General features: G+C 50.3%; 1 protein-coding gene across 1 annotated transcript in view; it reads left to right on the forward strand.

The window, feature by feature from the left end:
• The first annotated feature begins 1,438 nt into the window (after positions 1-1,438).
• ANGPTL5 (angiopoietin like 5) overlaps positions 1,439-19,913 on the forward strand; it is a 37,609-nt gene continuing 19,134 nt past the window's right edge. Inside the window, exons 1-5 of the mRNA XM_034758901.1 lie at positions 1,439-1,651; positions 4,426-4,573; positions 5,365-5,468; positions 5,915-6,008; positions 6,994-7,094. Of these exons, the coding sequence (XP_034614792.1) occupies positions 1,553-1,651; positions 4,426-4,573; positions 5,365-5,468; positions 5,915-6,008; positions 6,994-7,094 (546 nt within the window). The 5' untranslated portion in view covers positions 1,439-1,552. The remainder of the gene's footprint in view (positions 1,652-4,425; positions 4,574-5,364; positions 5,469-5,914; positions 6,009-6,993; positions 7,095-19,913) is intronic.

Genomic DNA, 19,913 nt, shown 5'->3' on the forward strand with positions numbered 1-19,913 from the left:
CTGGCAGTGTGCTCTGCCTGGTCCGCGGACCCTAGTGGCAGCCAGCAGCTCTGTGGAGGAAAAGGAAATTCTGCGCAAAACCCATTAATTTCAGTGCAAATTCTGCATGTGCAGTGGCACAGAATTCCCCCAGGAGTAACATTCTCTTTAGGTAGCTGGTGCAGGGGAGTAAGATGGAGTCTTTCATCCCCTTACTTTCCTGTGTGGCATGTCCTGTGGGGCACAATTTAGCTCTGTAAACCATGAGCAAGTAAGTTATTGGTGCTCTGATTAGATATTATTGACTCCTACTGACACTGTTACACGGATGCAATGACGCCTGTTTGAACGAATTAGGGTCTGATTTTGAGAGATGTTGAGCATCAGCAGCTACTATTGGCTTGAGTGAGAGTTATAGATTCTCCTGTCAGAATCGGGCCACATACAGTATATTTTCATGCTGAAAAAAAAATCATTGGTACAAAATGGGATTTTTTAACAGCTATTTTCAAATCTTACTGCAGTCAGGGTTACTACAGCATATACCAATTGCTCACTAGCCATGATGTTCTCTTAATACAATACCTCAGGCTGGGGATTTTCATGTATTGAATCATATCATACCAAATATCAATCCTCACATGTACTTGGATCACAGAAAATAGTCAAGTGGATCTTTACTAAACTTTCAAAAACATTCAGCTTTGAGGTGAAATCAAGCATGGGGAATTTCAGGCCCAAATTGTACTGTTCGATGTAAAAGATGTAAGTACCTGAATATATGGCTTATAGTTAGGGATTAATGGTTTAGGTGCTTAGTTTTCCTGTTTTTCAGATTTTTAGGCACATCCACTGTGGGAAATTTTTTAGGAATAAAAATTGTTTTCCTTGAATTATTTTAAAAACTAGTCCATTTGAAGTCCCTTTGGTCCTAGAGATATTCTGTCACTGAGTTTGAGAAATCTTTAAAGTCCATTAGTCCCCTCTATGAACAGTTTTCAATATAGCACAAATGGTAAGTTTTTATAAAAAAACAATCTCAGATTTTTAGCTGCAGTGCATTTTTATCAGTTTTAATTTAAAACCAGAAAACCTACATACTGTATTCTGAAACTGCCTCCTTACCCAGAGATATAGCAATGTTAGTGCAAAAATACGGACAGTTTTTTTCTAGGTTAAAGTGTTTATAAAAGGAGTTAGGCACTAATTAATCATTTTTTCTTTCAACCAGTCCAGCCCACTAAATACAAATAAATATGTTTGAAGGGCAACATTTCCCAAGACCTATCACAATCCTATTACAGTGTAAATGTTAATACATTAATTGTGTCATATGCAGATACTAAGCAGTAATTGCTTTCAGGGTCAAAACACTGTATTAAGTGCAGTATATAAATCTTCTATTCTATGAATAAAATGTGTTTTGTTAAATCCAGGCATAAAAGGACTAATGTGCTGGCTGCAATTTGTGCTGTACACATTCCCAAATACTTGACTCAGGACCTCATAGTGAACAAGCCTTTCCACAGAAATTTGAAACCTGTTGAAGCGTTTGCATTTCTTCAAGTAAAAGATGATCCAGTTTAGTCCAACTTCATTGATCTGTCTAAATATCATTTTTTTCATTGGGGGTGAGACTGTGCTAGGTAATGTCAGACCCTGTTCTACTAAGGTAAGGTTTTCAATTACATTGATTTGATAAGATAATTAATGCAACTGAATACAGGTTCTGAACAGTAAGTGATGCTTTTAAAATGTAGATTCTTTTACCCTAGATGGACTATGATGTATAGAAAAGTTAAGTTTTCTCTGAGAAAGAAAAAAACTCTGTTAAAATTGCAGCAAGAAAATTAGTTCATTAACAATGGAACACAGAAACATTCCTCTTAACGAGTGTTATTTGAGTTTTGACTCTTTGGGCCAGTTTCTGATTTCACTTATATGATCCAGAGTAACTCCATTTGCTTCGGTAGAATTACACAGATATTTATAGCTGTATAATTGAGATCAGAATCTCACCCTTTGTCTTTTAATAATTGTTTGCTTTTGTTTTTATATAAATACTGGTTAAAAATAATAGATTGACTCTGTGTACTTGAACATGGATGTTGGTTAATACCAACAGCCTGGTTGGTAGCCAGGATGAAATCTTGGACCGAAACTCTATTTCAAGTGGTCTGGTTTTAACTGTTACATAACATTTCTTGCTTCGCTTTGTGATTATTTTCAACTGAGAGTGGAGTCTGCAGTCCAAGAAAGATACAAATTTATCTGCACAGGAGACACATGCTACTATTAGTAATTCAAGAGATTTTCTAAAACCTGTCAGTTCACAATCTTTTGTAATTTTTGCTTTCACTTTTAAAAATGAAAAACAGGTGCCAATGAAAAACTTATTCAGTATTATGCCACTGTTGTCTTAGTGCCAGAGGGAGGAATCTGGAGCAGGAAGGGAGGACCAAAAATGCTTTAGAAATAATTCTTTCCTTTTAAATTAGGTTTTCCTTTTAAAATCCTAATACTATAAGAATCATGCTTCAGTTTGCATAGCACAATAGACAATCACTATGCAGTGTTGTAACAACACAATGACATTTTAAAAACATCAGTCTTTAGAGGGCAAAAAAGGAATCTGAAGAAAATGTTTGGAAAGTTAATTGCATTTTTTCCTTTCTGCAAGGCAGAAACTAGTTTTGAGTTTTTACCTATATTGTTACAAGTAACACCTATGGTTATCAAAGGGATCAGAGAAAACATGTTTTTAATTTGTTTACTTTGACAGAACTTTGTGAATAATCAGTTTCCCCTGCTGATGGTGTGGGTTTCACACAGCAACAAGGGAGTGAAAAACATTTTAAAAGTGTGAAAATGTTAATGTATAACCACAAAACCCTATGGAGGCAGTGCCTTGAAACTGTTTTTGACCCCCTTCTTTGTTTAGAATTGGCTAGATTTCTAGTTAATAGTGTCCATTTAAACTTTCTGCTTGAGGGAAATTAAAGATATTTTGCTGTTGTGGTATTTGATTGTAAATATGAGCTGTCTATGTGGTTAGAGTTTATTGACTTCTTAGCTGGGGTAGAGTTATGCATATATGTCAGTATTTGCCAGGTTGGGGTCTACCCGATGAATTTGTACTATGTACTAGGCAGAGTGGGACTACAATTGTGAGTAAAAAGGGATAAGCCTGAAGACCTGCTTCTTCGCCACAACATAAATAATTTTGTTTAGACGTGGTGCTTGACTCTGCAAACAAGGACTATTGGATGTGATACTTGCTATATTGTAAAAAGCAACAGAGGGTCCTGTGGCACCTTTGAGACTAACAGAAGTATTGGGAGCATAAGCTGTTGTGGGTAAGAACCTCACTTCTTCAGATGCAAGTAATGGAAATCTCCAGAGGCAGGTATAAATCAGTGTGGAGATAACGAGGTTAGTTCAATCAGGGAGGGTGAGGTGCTCTGCTATCAGTTGAGGTGTGAACACCAAGGGAGGAGAAACTGCTTCTGTAGTTGGATAGCCATTCACAGTCTTTGTTTAATCCTCATCTGATGGTGTCAAATTTGCAAATGAACTGGAGCTCAGCAGTTTCTCTTTGGAGTCTGGTCCTGAAGTTTTTTTTGCTGTAAGATGGCTACCTTTACATCTGCTATTGTGTGGCCAGGGAGGTTGAAGTATTCTCCTGTTTTTTGTATATTGCCATACATTTATCCTCTTGTGTCCAGAGGATAAATGGACACAAGTCCGATATCAGGAATGGCAACATACAAAAACCTGTAGGAGAACACTTCAACCTCCCTGGCCACACAATAGCAGGACCCTCTGTTGCTTTTTACAGATTCAGACTAACACGGCTACCCCTCTGATACTTGCTATATTGTGAGCAGTCTCATTGACTCTAATGGGATTGCTCATGGCAGCAAGCTCTAAGCCTAGCAGTAAGGATTTGCAAAAAGAACAGGAGTACGTGTGGCACCTTAGGTACAAATGGTAAGTTTTTATAAAAAGCCAATCTCAGATTTTTAGCTGCAATGCATTTTTATCAGTTTTAATTTAAAACCAGAAAACCTACTACAAAACCTTAGGTGCCACAAGTACTCCTGTTCTTTTTGCAGATACAGATTAACACGGCTGCTATTCTGAAACCTGTCAGTAAGTATTTGTGAGTTCAGGCCTTAGGTTTACAATGCCAGGAGGTGGAAGTAGCTCACCAGCCAGTTCTTAGGAGCCCTTTAAGATTGTTTTTAAAAGTCTAACTTACTTCTGGCTCAATCCTCTGGAGTGGGGGGGGCTTCTGAGCAGGAAACACTCAACAGTACCCGGGCTCAAATCTCTATGGTCTTTGCTTTGAGTTACTAGCTGCCAATTATTGTCTTTAATTTTTTAAGATGAGGATAAAAAGGCAAATTCAAAATATAATCTGTCTTCCATTATTTGGTATAACAGGGTACACTCAATGGCAGTGCTATGGAAACACCACCCAAGACTGCAGAGAAAAATACATCAACAGCTATTTCAAAACAAAAGGAACAATGCCTTGTGCCATGTGATATTCAAGCTAAAATGTTACGAGAAGAAAAACATTACATGTGCAGTATGTATTCATTAAGAAAAGCCTTTGGGTCAGCAACAAACTCACCTATGCTCTATGTACCTATAGCAAACTGTATTTACTTTGATTCTTCCCAGGCACATGGGCCAGCACTACACCTAGCTACTCAGTTTGGGCACTGTGCAGAGGATTTACTGATGGGCATTAAAGGGCTGAGACAGTGGTTATCCTTTGTGCAGATACCCAGGTGGAAGAGGACTCCTTGTGCTCTCTCCCCTGCCTTGTCAAACCCTGCAGAGCTTGCTGCAATCTGCCATAGAATATTCTAACAGGTCGCTTAACTTTTCTGTGTCTCTTTTAACATGCATTATTCATCTTCTGTCTGTCTTACAGTTAGGTCTATTGGCATGTGAGCAAGGCCGAGAAGCATGAGTGTTGGTAGATGAGCAAAAGATTTGAAGCTATGGTGACAAAAAAACCTTAGATATCTATCTGTCTTTTATTTGCATTTGTATTTCTAAGGTATCATTCACATTGGTACCTAAGAATGCTGTAAGAGGCTGAGATTCATCCTTGTGTAGAGAGTCTTTCTGAGGGGACAGATCTTCTGCATAATCAGCACAGCTCCACTGAAGTCAATAGGGCTATGCAAATTCATGTCTCCTGAGGGCCTAGTCCAGAGCCTATGCACCACTTAGGTCTCACTTAAGCATTCTAAAATAAGACATCTTTGGTGTTCACTTAAACTTCATAAAATAAGCATGAAGTTTATGCAGCTTAAAATGGTTCTACAGTTTTAATATTATAGTGGGTGTCAATATCTCTTTTTTTAGGAAATTTGCAGAACTCTCTTGTTGAATATGCAAGAAGTACAAAAAAACTGGTAAGAAATATGATGGATGACCAACAATCTTCTTTGGATTATCTTTCTAATCAGGTACTAATTTTTATTTATAATATGAAAATTTCTTTTCACTTAGGACACACATTAATAGTTATTGTTACTGTGGTAGTATTATATATATAACTAAGTATTTATGGCATGTAAAACACTGCCATTCTTCTTTGATAGTGTCTAACAACCACTGTGCACTCACTTTGCACAGATATAAGGCTCCAGCCCAAGTCCCATTGAAGTCCTTTGAAAAATTTCTCTTGACTTAAGTGGCAGTTGGATCAAGTCCCTAAATGATTACTCAAATACAAGGCAGTAGAAAATCAGGCATTCAGCATGGCCTACGGATATGTAAAGTGTGCATCGCCATGCATCATAGAAATTAACTACAGAACATCTGTATAAGGGAAGAAGCAAATCATAAGACTTCAAATCTCAGTGCTCCAGTCTGAGTGTATTTAAACGCTTGTTTACTTCTGAACTTACAGGTGAGTGAACTTATGAACAGGGTCCTACTTTTGAATGCAGAAGTTTTGAGAAAACATTTGGATCCACTTCCTTACAAAGCAGTTCAGTCTCATGGTAAGGACTTTTCTTGTCTAACCTTTATATCTTTTCTCTTTATCTTTATAAGTGTCCTGATAAGGAAATGAAAAAAACAAAGTCAAGAAGATATGGGATTTATAATAGCTACTCAGAAGTGATTTGTACTGCATAAGCTTTGGAAAACTTATGAACGGTTTTAAAATCTTAATTTTGCAAAAGTACTTTGGATTCTTTTTAAAGAAAACTTATATCAGATGGATAATATTTGTGGAAAATATCAGGTTTGCTGTCACACAGGTGCTGAGTCCCTTCTGAATTGGGGATGCAGGGTTGTTCAGCACCTTGCAAAATCCTGCTTCCTTATTCACACTGGGTGAAATTCATGCCTGTGCATCTGGTAAAACACGAGACTTGTGTTACACTTAAGCCCTTGTTCTGATGCTTCCAAGGAGAGGAATTTCACCTCTAAGCAGTCCCATTGGGTTCTATGAGGCTGCTCACTTGAGTAAGACAAGCAGGATTTGTCCCAATACTTTTAAGCAAAAATCTTTTTGATCTATGGTATGATTTAAAGGAATTTTAAACTATAAATCCAAATCTTTACAAGAGAGGGTCAGCAATTGCTTTACATAAAGGGATTTATCTTGCAGCCATTACTCAGGCAAAGTTTCCATTGACTCAATATGATCTTTGCCTGAGTAAGGTCTGCAGGATCAGATCCATGGTGTGTAATAGTCTATGCAGTGCTAGTTATGGTTAGAAAGATCAACTGCACCTAATGACTTTTTGTGGAAAGTTCCTTTTTCTCTATTCTCTGCCTATTTCTGACCTTACCACATTCCAGAGAATTCACATTTTCAAAATAAATCTCTGATTAAAGATCATTTTATATTTTACTTGACAACGAAATTTAATTTGAGATCATTCATACATTTACATCTAAGTGCCTTCCTTTTGTCGCAATCTGTATTTGTTATTGCAATGTTTAACCTAAATTATATTGAATAATTTTGTTCTCTAGGACTGGATTGCACCGATATTAAAGATACCATAGGTTCAGTTGCAAAAACTCCCAGCGGTCTGTACATAATCCATCCAGAAGGATCAAATTACCCTTATGAGGTAATACAATTATCTCACATATTGGGCAGACTTTACTTGAAAACATGTATTTAGAATATGTTTAATTTTAAAGTATTTTCCTTGGATATTTCTCATTGTGTGAATAAGAATTATACTAAGTGGCTCTGCCATAATTACAATTTTGAAATCTTTCCCAGTTCTTGCAAAGAAATATAATCTCAGATACAGAGCCATATTCTCTCTTTTCATATACAGTGAAAACCACCTGGAAGAAAACTTACTCTCTTAGGTACTTTATATGGCCCCATCAGCATAATAGCAGAGTGCTTTATAACACCCCTTGTATGCAATGTTGTTGTAGCTGTGCCAGTCCCAGGATATTAGAGAGACAAGATGGAGGAGGTAATATCTTTTAATGAATCAACTTCTGTTGGTGAGAGAGAGACAAGCTTTTGAGTTTACACAGCACTCTCTTACCAACAGATGTTGGTCCAATAAAAATTATTTCCTCACCCACTTTGTCGCCCTCATAACGCACCTGTGAGATGGGGGAAGTGCAATTCTCTCTATTTTACAGGTGGGGAACTGAGGCACAGAGATGTTAAGTGACTTGCCTAAGGTCTCTCAAATCTATGGTAAAGCAGAACCTGATCTTGAACATTCTAGGCTAGTGCCACTAACCAATGAATCATCCTTCTCTATAAAAACTACACATCATTCAGTGAGTGTGTAAGGGTGCAGACTGACCCCTGCGGTGCCTCCTGCTGGTCTCTTCCGGGAATTAGTTCGTCCCAGCTTCGGAGCACCCTCTGCAGGCTGGTGATCCGCCTTACCGCTGGCCCCCATGTCCCTCCCAGGACCCCGGTGCCCCTTTCTCCAGGTTGCTGCCCCCCTGGCAGTACCCCCACACTCTGGGTCTCTCCACCCAGGGGAAACCCCACCCACTAACCCCACCTCGCCTCAGTGTAAGGCTACTGCCAGTCACCATCTAGCCCCCACTCCCTGGGGCAGACTACAGTATACGTCACTCATCACAGGCAAGGTTGGGTTTGGACCTGCTGCCTTTGCCTCCCCCTGGGCTGCCCTCTGCAACCCCCCGTACCTGTTGGCCCAATGCTAGGCCACAGCCTGGGGCTTTCCAGGCTGGAGCTCCCTGGCTCCTCTGCCTTTCCCCAGCCCTGCTCCACTCAGGTACCCTGTCTCTAGCTCCCTGCAGCCAGGCCTTTCTCTCTGAGAATGCAGAGAGAGTGTGTGAGCTCCTGGCTCCCAGCCTTTTTATACAGGCCAGCTGTGGCTTGATTGGGGCATGGCCCAGCTGCGACCGCTTCCCCAATCAGCCGAGCTTTTAGAGCTGCAGACCTCTCCAGGGCTGCTTTCCAGCCCTCCCAGGCAGGAGTGGGTGTCCACCCCACTACAGAGTGTGCTCAGTGTCCTCTGTGGTTGCCCTCCTGGCTGGAGCTCTCCCTCCTTCTCCTTCCTCTCTCCACCTGCCTTGCTGGCTGGAGCTCCTTCTCCCTTACTCCCTGGGCTGCTGCTGCTGGCTAGAACTCCCTCCCTAGACTGTTGCTGCTGTTGCTGCTACCACTGCTGCTGAGTCAGGGGTGGGGGGGCCTTGCCGGCCAGTCCCCCCTCCCCACCATCTTTGGAGGGAGAAGCTAAGACCCCCACCTTCACCATCAGCACTACCACCTGTGGGGGGGTCCTTCCTGCCTGGCTGCCAGGGTTGCCGGAGCTGCTGCTGCTGCCGCCGGTGCTGTGCGTGTCCTGGGGAGCTGCTGGAGCCTGGAGGTGGAGGAAGAGGACTGCGCGGTCCATCGGCTGCTGGGGGAGCGCATGAGACTCTGGAGACCACTGTGGAGGGGGCTGTTTTGGACTGAGTAATTTTCGAACTGTGCTCTAGTGGTGGGGGTCTAGACTGTGTTTGTGGGGACACAGGGGGTGTGGCGTGGAGCCTGGTCCATCTGTGTGTCCCCCCCCAAACCCCCACCACCACCGGTGCCCCCTCCACCACCAACCCCACAGCCCATTTCCATCTACCTCTGCTCCTGCCTTTGGGACTCTGCTGCTTTCCTGGCCTGCCACGCCCTACTGACAGCGTTTGGGCCTGCAGCGGCGGGCAGGCGGCCCGCACATTGACTTTTCGCAAGCGCTCGTGGGCGCACCTACCCCCCCTGGACTGACCCCTTCCCCTTTTGCAACAGGCCTCCCAGCTTTACCCTTTGCTGCCTACCCCCTTTGCCCTCTGTAGGCTTTTGCCCTTCCCCAGCTTCAGTTTGTCTGCCTGCCCCGCCCCTTTCCCTCTGTAGTTTGGTTTCGTTGTCCCACCCCAGCCCTGCGGTTAGTCCTTCGGTTCCTCTGCCCCATTTCCAGCCTTGTTGCTCCCTTGCGCCCCCCTTGCCCTGATTGACCTTTCCCCTCGTGTGCCCATGCCCCCTCCCGTGCGCTTGTGCCCCCCGTCACATTTTGGTTAATCACTGCACCCCTTTCTGTTATTGTGACCTTCCCTCCCTTAGTGTAACTAGAGGAGCCGGTGTCGGTGATTGTCCCCCCTAAGCCCTTGATACTCCCATATCTCCCTGTGTTTCGGTGCCCTCCTCCCCTGCCTGCAGCCTAGCGGGGAGGAGTGGTTGACCTGCCTTTCCTTTAGCCATTCCCCCCCCGCCCCTTTTTTTTCTCCAGTGTGTTTTCCCCTCCCTCCCTGCCCAATATGGAGGGGAACACGGCGGGTGAGCCTCCCCAAATAGGCCCCGCCACCCCTCCCCTGCCTGTCTCCTCAGCCTCTACCTCGACCTCCGCTGCTAAACCATCTGCCACCACTGCGGCATTGGCAGCGGCGGGCGACGGGGTGACCTCCGATGCTGCCACGCCCTTCGCTCCCTCCAATTATGGGGGAGCTGCCCCAGCCGGCAGGAAAGGCCAGGGCAAGAAAAAGGGAAAGAGCCCCGCTAAAAAGACTGAGCCCTCCATGGCAGGGGCTGCCTCCACTGCTGCGGCCCTGCCACCGGCCGCAACGATCCTTCCCGCTGCTCCCTCCACCAGCTCTGCGGGTGCCCCTCCCCCAGCCCCTAGGGCGTATGCCCAGGTGGCAGCGGCCACCGGTATGCCATCTCGCCCATCCACCGCCTCCGCTTCCAACTATAGTGGCCTGGGCCCCTTCCCCACCTTGACTAGGAGGCATGGCATCCGTTGCCTCCAGGTACCCGCCTCGCCGCACGTGGAGACCTACGTGCGGGCGTTGGCGAGGGTGGTGGGGCCCGCGGCCATCGTGGCGGCCTCCAAAATGTATGGCAAGGTTGTCTTTTTCCTTGCCTCGGAGGCCGCCGCCCAAGAGGCGGTGGAGAAAGGTCTGGCGGTGGGGGGCGTATTCGTCCCCCTGGATCCGCTAGAAGACCTGGGTGTCCGTGTGGTCCTACCTCTGTTCCTCCTTACCTTCCCAATGTCGCCCTGCTGCCCGCCCTTTCCACCCTGGGGAAACCTATTTCCATCGTTCGCCCTCTCTCGCTAGGATGCAAGGACCCCGCCCTCCGTCACGTCCTCTCGTTCCGCCGGCATGTGCAGCTCCAACTGCCGCCGGCGGCACGTGCCGGAGAGGCGCTTGAGGGGTCTTTCTTGGTCCCCTATCGGGGGACCCATTGCCGGGTGTACTATTCTACGGGGGAGGCCCGGTGCTACCTCTGCCGGGCGATAGGGCACGTCCGGAGGGACTGCCCCCTGGCCCGGCACGGAGGAGCGTCCGGGACCCCCGAGCCCCGGCAGAGTGCCAGCCCCACCATTGCTGGCGCTCCTAGTTGCCCGGTACCCGGAGCCGCCCCTCCTCCTTCTCGGACCACCACTGCTCCCGCTCGGGCTCAAGGGGTATCTCCCCCACCATGCCCAGATGAGCAAGAGAGCCCCGTCTCTGCTATGTGTGCTGTGGCGGGGCCTGTAGAGGAGGGTGCGGTGGGGGTATTGCCGGGCGCGAGAGAGGGCCCTCCCCAGGGGGATTCTGCCCCCCCTCCTACTGCCCCATTGTTACCTCCTCAGGTCCTCAAGCCGTCATCTCTGCCCCCCGACCCAATCCCTGTCACCCAGCCCGCAGACGATGCCATGGAGGGCTGGACCCTAGTACAGGGAAAGCGGGGCAAGCGGAAGGCTCGAGCTCCGCTCCTGCCATCCGGTGCGGAGGCCCCCCGGAAAACCAGGAAGGGGGGCTCCGCTGCTGAGCCTTCCGCTTTGCCCGCGGGTGCATTACATCTACCGTTGCCGGTTGGGGAGGCTGTGGCAGCACCGGAGGATGCCGCCATCCATTCTCCGCGGTCCTTCCTCGCGGAGGCCCACGCTGCGGACCCTCCTACCCCCTTGCCACCTATACCCTCTGCGATGCTCGAGGCAAGCGTCGCCTCGGGTGTTAGCGGGGATGATCCCGGGGTGGTGGAAGGTGAGCTGCCCTCTATCTATGAGGAGATCGAGGCCCTGGGTCTGACCCCGGTCACCCAGGGGGAGGACGACCCTTTGCCAGTGGGCCTCGATCTGGCCGCTCTCCCCTCAACCCCCCTTTCTGCGTCTCCTGTTCCCCTGACCGCTGCTCCTGCCTTCGAGGAACCCCTGGACTCCTTGACCTGCCCGGCTGCGGGTGACACTTCACTGACGGCCGCCGAGCCTCCTCAGGCGACGGCCGGTGCCTCGCGGCCGGGACTCGAGTTACCAGGGGTATCCCTTGTTGGTGTGGGGCAACTGAGTTCCTTCCCGAGTGGGGGCCCCATTGCAGATTGTTCACCACCTGCTGCCGTGGCTGTTTCATCTGCCGTAGAGCCTGAGCCCGGCATCCCTGGGGACCCCCTCCTTAACCCTCAGACCCCTGGGCCCGACCGAGAGGAGCTACCTTCCAGCTGTCCAGCTCCTGGGGCCCAGGATCCCGCCTCTGTCCCTCTTCCCGACCCTACTCCTGCCCCCGGCCCTACTCCTACTCCTGACCCCAGCCCTGTCCCCTCCACCTCCCACGATGCCATTGCCGCCTCTGGGGATGTCTCTTTCTCTTTCCCAGAGGGTGACCCCCAGGGAGCGGCCTTTGTTTTCCCCAGTCCCGACCCACTAGGGGCTGCTCTTCTCCCTCCGCCGCCGCCCCCCATTAAGCCAGGGTCTGAGGCGGACCGTGTGGCGCCGGTCCATCGGGCGCCACGTCGAGGGTCCGCCCCTTGCCTGCCCGTCTCAGTGGGCCACGGGGCCGAGCCAGGGGCCCCAACGGGGGATGATCTGCAGTCAGTGACCCCACCCCCCCATATGCTGCGAGAAGAGCTGCGGGAGTTTTTAGAAGATGTGCGTGGCTCCCGCAATAAGGTGCCGCTCGCTCTCCAGCGATGGGGGGATTTCCACCAGATCCTCCGGGCCGCGAGGGCCCTCATGGGGGGAGGGTAAAAGGACCGGGAAGCAGGGTGCTGCGGCTTACCAGCGGGTCCGCAGCTTCCGTGACTCCTTGCTCACCTTCGGGGTGGGTCACGGTTTGCTGCGCGGCCCAATGGGGGCCGCGAGCGTCCCTGCCAGCGAGGACCCCCCCCAGCCCTCCTCATGCCATCTCTCTCTTTCGCAACATTGAACACCCGGGGCTGTAGGGTGGGTCTCCGCAGGTGCCAGGTGCTCTCCTTCCTTCGGGAAGGGGGGTACTCTGTGATTTTCCTACAGGAGACCCACACGGATCCGGCCGCCGAAGACAGCTGGCGGCTGGAGTGGGGGGACAGGGTCTATTTTAGCCATCTCACAGCTCGTACGGCTGGAGTGGCTACCCTGTTCTCTCCCGACCTACGGCCCGAGGTGCTGGGGGTTGCCGAGGTTGTGCCGGGCCGCCTGCTGCACCTCCGGGTCCGTATGGAGGGGCTTGTGGTCAATCTTGTCAACGTCTATGCCCCGACATCGGGCCCGGAGCGGCTGCCTTTTTATCAGCAGGCATCCGCCTTCCTCGGCTCCTTGGATCCTCGTGAGTGCCTGGTCCTGGGCGGGGACTTCAACGCTACCCTCGAGGAGCGGGACCGCTCGGGGACCGAGCAGTGCCCGGCCGCCGCGGACGTCCTCCGGGAGATTGTAGATCGTCACTCCCTGGTGGACGTCTGGCGCGACCACCACCCGGACGATGTCTCCACGTTCACCTATGTCCGGGTGGAAGCCCATCGGTCGTGCCACTCCCGGTTGGACCGTATTTACTTGTCACGTCTCCATCTTTCACGAGCCCACTCCTCTGACGTGCGGCCGGCCCCCTTTTCTGATCACCATTTAGTCACTGTGACGGCCTCTCTATGTGCGGAGAGGCCGGGGCCGGCCTATTGGCACTTTAACAATAGCTTGTTGGAGGATGTGGGCTTCGTGGCGTCCTTCCGGGAGTTCTGGCTGGTCTGGCGAGGGCAGCGGCGTGCCTTTCCCTCGGCGCGGCGTTGGTGGGACCTAGGTAAGGTGCGCGCCCGGCTCTTCTGCCGTGATTACACCCGGGGCGCCAGCCGACGGAGGGATGCGGCGATAGAGCAGTTGGAACGGGAGGTCTTGGAGCTAGAGAGGCGTCTGGCCGCCAGCCCTGAGGATCCATCCCTTTGCGGAGCGTGCCGGGAGAAGCGGGAGGAGCTCCGGGCCCTCGACGATCATCGGGCCCGGGGTGCTTTTGTTCGATCCCGCATCCGCCTCCTTCGGGAGATGGATCGCGGCTCCCGCTTCTTCTACGCCCTGGAGAAAAGGAGGGGGGCCAAGAAGCACGTCACCTGCCTCCTAGCGGAGGACGGCACCCCTCTTACGGATCCGGTGGAGATGTGCCAGAGGGCCAGGGCCTTCTACGCACACCTTTTCTCCCCGGATCCGACCGACCCTACCGCTTGCAGAGTGCTCTGGGACGGACTCCCAACGGTCAGCGCGGGCGACCAGGACCGGCTGGAGTCTCCTCTCTCTCTGGCCGAGTTCTCGGAAGCCCTCCGCCGCATGCCCACCAATAAATCTCCGGGCATGGACGGGCTGACCGTGGAGTTCTACCGCGTGTTCTGGGACGTCCTCGGCCCGGACCTAGTCACCGTCTGGGCCGAGGCCTTGCAGAGCGGGGTCCTCCCTCTTTCGTGCAGGCGAGCCGTGCTCACCTTATTGCCGAAGAAGGGGGACCTCCGCGACTTACGGAATTGGCGTCCCGTCTCGCTCCTCAGCACGGATTACAAAATCGTAGCCAAGGCTATCTCGCTGCGGCTGGGGTCCGTGCTGGAGGACGTGATCCACCCAGACCAGACCTACACCGTCCCGGGCCGTAGTATCTTTGATAACCTCTACCTGGTCCGGGATCTTCTGGAACTTGGGTGTAGGGATGGTCTGTCGTTCGCCCTCCTGTCCCTGGATCAGGAGAAGGCGTTCGACAGGGTGGACCACGGGTATCTCCTGGGCACTCTGCAGGCGTTAGGCTTCGGACCCCAGTTTGTGGGTTTTCTCCAGGTGCTGTACGCCTCCGCAGAGTGTCTGGTCAGGCTCAACTGGACCCTGACCGAGCCGGTCAGCTTCGGGCGGGGAGTGCGGCAGGGGTGCCCCCTCTCGGGCCAGCTGTACGCTCTGGCGATCGAGCCCTTCCTCTGTCTCCTCCGCAAGAGGTTGACGGGGTTGGTGCTTCGGGAACCGGAGCTGCGGCTGGTCCTGTCGGCATATGCCGACGATGTGCTCCTCGTGGTCCAGGACCCGGGCGACTTGGTGCGGGTGGAGGCTTGCCAAACGGTGTACTCGGCGGCCTCCTCCGCCCGGGTCAACTGGGTCAAGAGCTCTGGCCTGGTGGTAGGGGCCGGGTGGCAGGCGAGCTCCCTCCCACCCGCGCTTCAGGCCATCAGGTGGAGCGCGGGTCCGCTGCTCTATCTCGGCGTTTACCTTTCTGCCACGCATCCGTCTCCGCCGGAGAACTGGCAAGGTTTACAGGGCAGGGTGACGGAGCGGCTCCGGAAATGGACAGGACTACTCCGGTGCCTCTCCCTTCGCGGGAGGGCACTGGTACTCAATCAACTAGTCCTGTCCATGCTCTGGTACCGTCTCAACACCCTGGTCCCGGCCCCGGGCTTCCTGGCCGACCTCCGGAGGGTGATTCTGGAGTTCTTTTGGCCAGGACTGCACTGGGTCTCTGCAGGGGTCCTCCATCTGCCCCTGGAGGAGGGAGGGCAGGGCCTGAAGTGCCTCCACACTCAGGTCCATGTCTTCCGCCTCCAGGCCCTGCAGAGGCTCCTTTATGGTGCAGGTAATCCGGCGTGGAGCGTATTGGCGCACGCCTTCCTGCGCCGCTTCCGAGGGCTCCGATACGACCGGCAGCTCTTTTATCTCGATCCGAGAGGTCTTCCGCGAGACCTCTCCGGGCTGCCGGTCTTCTACCAGGACCTCCTCCGGACCTGGAAACTGTTCTCAGCGACCAGGTCCGTGGCGGCCACCGAGGGGGCAGATCTCCTCGCGGAGCCCCTGCTACACAATCCCCAGCTCCGTGTGCAGGTGGCGGAGTCCCCCGCGGTGCGCCAGAGGTTGGTCCTGGCAGAAGTCACTAGGGTCGGAGACCTCCTGGACTACGACCGGGGAGACTGGCTGGATCCCCTGACGCTCGCTCGGCGTATGGGGCTCTCCAGGCCTTGTACTCCCCAGTGCATACTTCAGGAGGTGAAGGCCGCTTTGCCACCCGCTGCTCGGGTTTGCCTCGACCGGATCCTGCACGAGGGCACGCCCCGCCCACCCTCCACCCCTGGCCCTCCGGACCTTTTCATTGAGCCCCTGCCCCGTGGACCCAACCGGCCCCCCCGCCCCTTCTCCGTGAGCCGGCTGCACGACTTGCAGCCGGTTCGTTTCCTGACCGCGCCAAGGAAACATCTATACACGCTTGTGCTCCACACTCTTCACTTCCTCACCCTCGTGTCCCGCCCCGATACAAAGTGGCGGGACCTCCTGCCACCTGTCGAGGGTGAGAAGCCCCGGTGGGCCAGCCTCTATTCCACTCTGGTCCCGAGGCCCGCCGGGGATATCAGCTGGCGGCTCCTTCATGGGGCCGTGAGCACGGGCGTGTACTTGGCGCGGTTTACCCCTGTCCCGGACACCTGTCCTTTCTGCGGCGTGAGGGAGACCCTGGCTCACGTTTACTTAGAGTGTGCCAGGTTGCAGCCCCTACACCGGCTCCTCACCGATATTATGTTACGTTTTTGGTTACACTTTTCCCCTCACCTTCTCATTTATGCACTCCCTATCCGTGGCCCCACAAAGTCGCGGGACCTCCTGGTCAACTTCCTCTTGGCACTGGCTAAACAGGCCATCTATAAAACCAGGGAGAGGAGGTTGGCCGATGGAGGTGCCTGTGACTGCGGGGCCTGTTTCCGATCCTCTGTCCGTTCACGTATCCGGGCAGAGTTCCTCTGGGCGGCGTCCACTGGCTCCCTTGAAGCCTTTGAGGAGCAGTGGGCGCTGTCCGGGGTTCTCTGCTCGGTGTCCCCGTCTGGTTCTCTTCTTTTGACCCTTTGACCACACTCCTGTCCCTGTTTTTACATTAGTTGTCCCCCGTAATTATTTGAGTTCCAGGTCCTGTGGATCTTCCCCTTAGGCTGTGGGGAGATCCTTTAGCAGTGGGCGGGCTTACGCCCGCCCACTTCCCGGAACCCAATAGGTACAGAGTGGAAAAGCCATTGCTTTTTTGCTCTCCTCTCATGAGTGTGAATAAAAGGGCCATGGAAGGGCCATGGAGCATGACTAGACAATGGCACAGACCTGCACAAATACTAAGGAACTGAAAGAAATTCTGTCCCCACACCCATAGATGTCAGGGCATTTTCTTGTAATCTTTATTCCCACGATTAGTTTCTCAAAACTGACAGAGATGCTCTCTTGCAACATGGACACTGGGTTCCTCACTGTGGCGGCATAATCCTTCCTTATCTAAGGGCAGAGTACAGGAGTAGAGAAAGAGTTAATACTGCATTAAGCTATGTGGCCTTTTGCTAGAAAATTTGGGGCCTCTTTCCTTGGGAGCATATAGGGTTGTGGTTTCCTAGCTGCACTGTCCTTCCCCCCAGCAATGTGAATTTTAAAACCCTCATCAGTACCTTGAAGCCTATGTATGGTTGGGTATGCAATGTAAACAGCTGTCCCTTCCACCCAATCCACATGTTTCCACACTTTTGCTCTCCACTTTGTCAGCGGGGAAGGTAGAGGGAGAGGAGGATAATGATCTTAGTTCTGATTCTGACCTCAAAGTCTGGGTAAAATTGGAACTCGCAGAACCCAAACAAACTAAATTCTTATTTTAAAAAAAAATATTCAATGTCCAATGTTTTTCTTTTGTTTCTGCTTCTGGGTGCTCTGTTTGCAGAAGTCCATATATGTTAGCTGAGATTTGGCATTGCATCTACAGGCCTTTCCACTTTAATTTTGCATATACATGTCTGGGATATTCAGTTATTGGAAGAAGAATGGAGGGCAAAACAAATACTACAATATAATACCTAATTATAAATACTTCTCTGCTGTAACAAAACAGGGATGGGGGAAGCAGGTAGAAATATCCCACCCAGCCCTAGCCAATTATATACCCCTGTGATGGGATATATAAACTGCACACTGGGATGGAAGGGGTTGAAGGACAATACTTGGTCCAGTTACCCCCACCCCTCCAACCTTGCAGAGCATGCTCCAACTGGAGACAGGGTTGAAAAGAGAACAACCCAGCTCAGAAGGCTGGAGAGGAGTACAGACCTACGCTGCAGGATGGTGCCAAAAGGAGCTAGAGATGCCCTGAAGTACCAGGACTGTATGAGCCTGGTTGGTGCTGACAGTTTGGTTTTCTTTTTTCTTTTTCCTTATCTGGGACCAGGGAGCAGTAATAGGAAGCAGCCCAGGGAGGATAACTCAAAAGGTCCCCCCCCCCACCTCCAGGGGTCAATGCTACTGACCCTTCCTAAGGCCCTGGGTTGGAGTTTGGTGGAGTGGGTGGGCCGGCGTCCCCTACCACTACCCCATGACTGAGTGGATGCTAACCACTAGGCCACCCACCCCACTGAGGACCCTACTATTGTATCCCACAAAATAGTCACAAAACTCTGAGCCCAAACCTGTAGTCCTGTGTAGTCAAAATTGTCATATATGGCGAAATCTAATCAAAGGGCTAAAGAAGGGCCTTGGGAGCCCTCAAAAGTAGCAGAAATGTGGTTCTTCTCCCAGCTGCGGAGGCTACACAGTGTGTACTAAAGAACTTTGTCCTTCAGTAGTTCTCTCACCACAGTGTGGAGATGGGGCTTAGGACAAAAAAAAAATCTACCCAGAATCACCAGCCAACTCTACCCATGGAAGTAGACTGCAGAGGCCACAGATGCTACTAAAGCAGAGGTAGTGTCCACAGAAGCAGTTGCGTTAATGCTCCATAGAATGTTGTGAGGAGGATTCTCTCTGTCCCAATTCCAGGCAGACCCACTGCACAAAACTCATGTATTCCCGGCTTTCTTGAGGAGTCAGGATTTGGCTCTGAAGTGGAGGGTTCCAGCTGAGAAAACTATTCATGCCTTTTCCAAAATCAGGTGTTTACTGGAGGAGATATAACTATTACCTCTCAGTGAGAAAAGAGATTGCTTAGTCCATTTGCTGTAACTTTTGGCTTCAAGTGGTTAAATTATGACCTGTTTCAGAGCACAGTGCAAACACTTCTGAAATGAAAAAGTTCTTTTCACTTCAAAAGCATTTTTGACACTTTTCTACATTTTGCGTTTACTACCAATATCTGAAGACGTGGGAGACATCAAGTAAGTGGGGAGATTCCTTAAAATACTGACAGAGTCAGGAGACAAAGGGAAAAATAGTCATAAATTAATTATAACCATGAAGGAACAATAAATAATGAGAACAAAACCTCCACTTACAGAAAGGTATCTCATTTCATGTCTAATAGATGTCACACAGATCTGAATGCAGATCATGCTGACAGGATCTCCCTGAAAATGTCCAAAAGTATGGGTGTGTATTTTATTAAAGAATGATATTAAATGGAAAAGATTTTAATGTAAAACCACCTATGTGATAAGGCATAAAAAGAGCAAAAGACAAACACACGTGTTTGTAATTAAAGCTTAAAACATAGAAGAACAAAAGTCTCAAGAAATTAAGACATAAACCTGTTGACAAAATAACTCATAATTCATTTCTAAGGCACTCATAGTCAAGAGCTGTGGAAGGCTTGTAAAACATAACTAAATGAAAAAAATTACAAAAAAAGACAGTATGTCCCAGTAAAAAAAATTACCAAAGCCAGCATAAAAGTATTAATTTCAGTAACCAATTGACCAACAATAGTAAACAAAAAGCCTCTCAAATGAACAGAAACTAAAATAAAAACAAAATATCTTTAGCCTTGTCACAGTTTTTGGGGTGACTGTACTTTGTCTCCCTCCTGTGGTCTGCTCTAGGAATGCCATTAAGCTCTCAGGCCATCACCTCTCTATGGGTAGAGAATTGTATCCTTCTCTCTTCAGACTGGGGTTTTTAGGCTGCCCCTGTAGTTCATTGTGATTCTCCCAGCAAGCAGGTCTGACGTGCTCTAGCCCCTGCATTGTCCTTTCTTTCCACAGGTTAGGGCCAGCTCAAAGCATCCAGGAAGTTGACTTACTCAGTTACTTGAGGATTCAGGAATCCCCAGGTTGTATAGATTCAGCATAGTGAGCTCTATGCTATCCCCCTCCTGGCTCCAGCATAAGGGACATTTTCAGAGGAAAGAGGACCTGGAAAGAGTGCTGCAGTGTTCCTGCAGTTCCTGGCTGCAGGAAAAGCCACTTGGGGCCATAAGCAGCTGGGTGCAGAAGAGTGCAGCCCTGAGGCTGCTGTAACTTGTGCTGAGGTCCAAACTGGCTCCTGTCCAGACTCAGGCTCTGGGAG

This window comes from Trachemys scripta, chromosome 1 (genome assembly GCF_013100865.1).
Source record: "Trachemys scripta elegans isolate TJP31775 chromosome 1, CAS_Tse_1.0, whole genome shotgun sequence".
Lineage (NCBI taxonomy): Eukaryota > Metazoa > Chordata > Testudines > Emydidae > Trachemys > Trachemys scripta.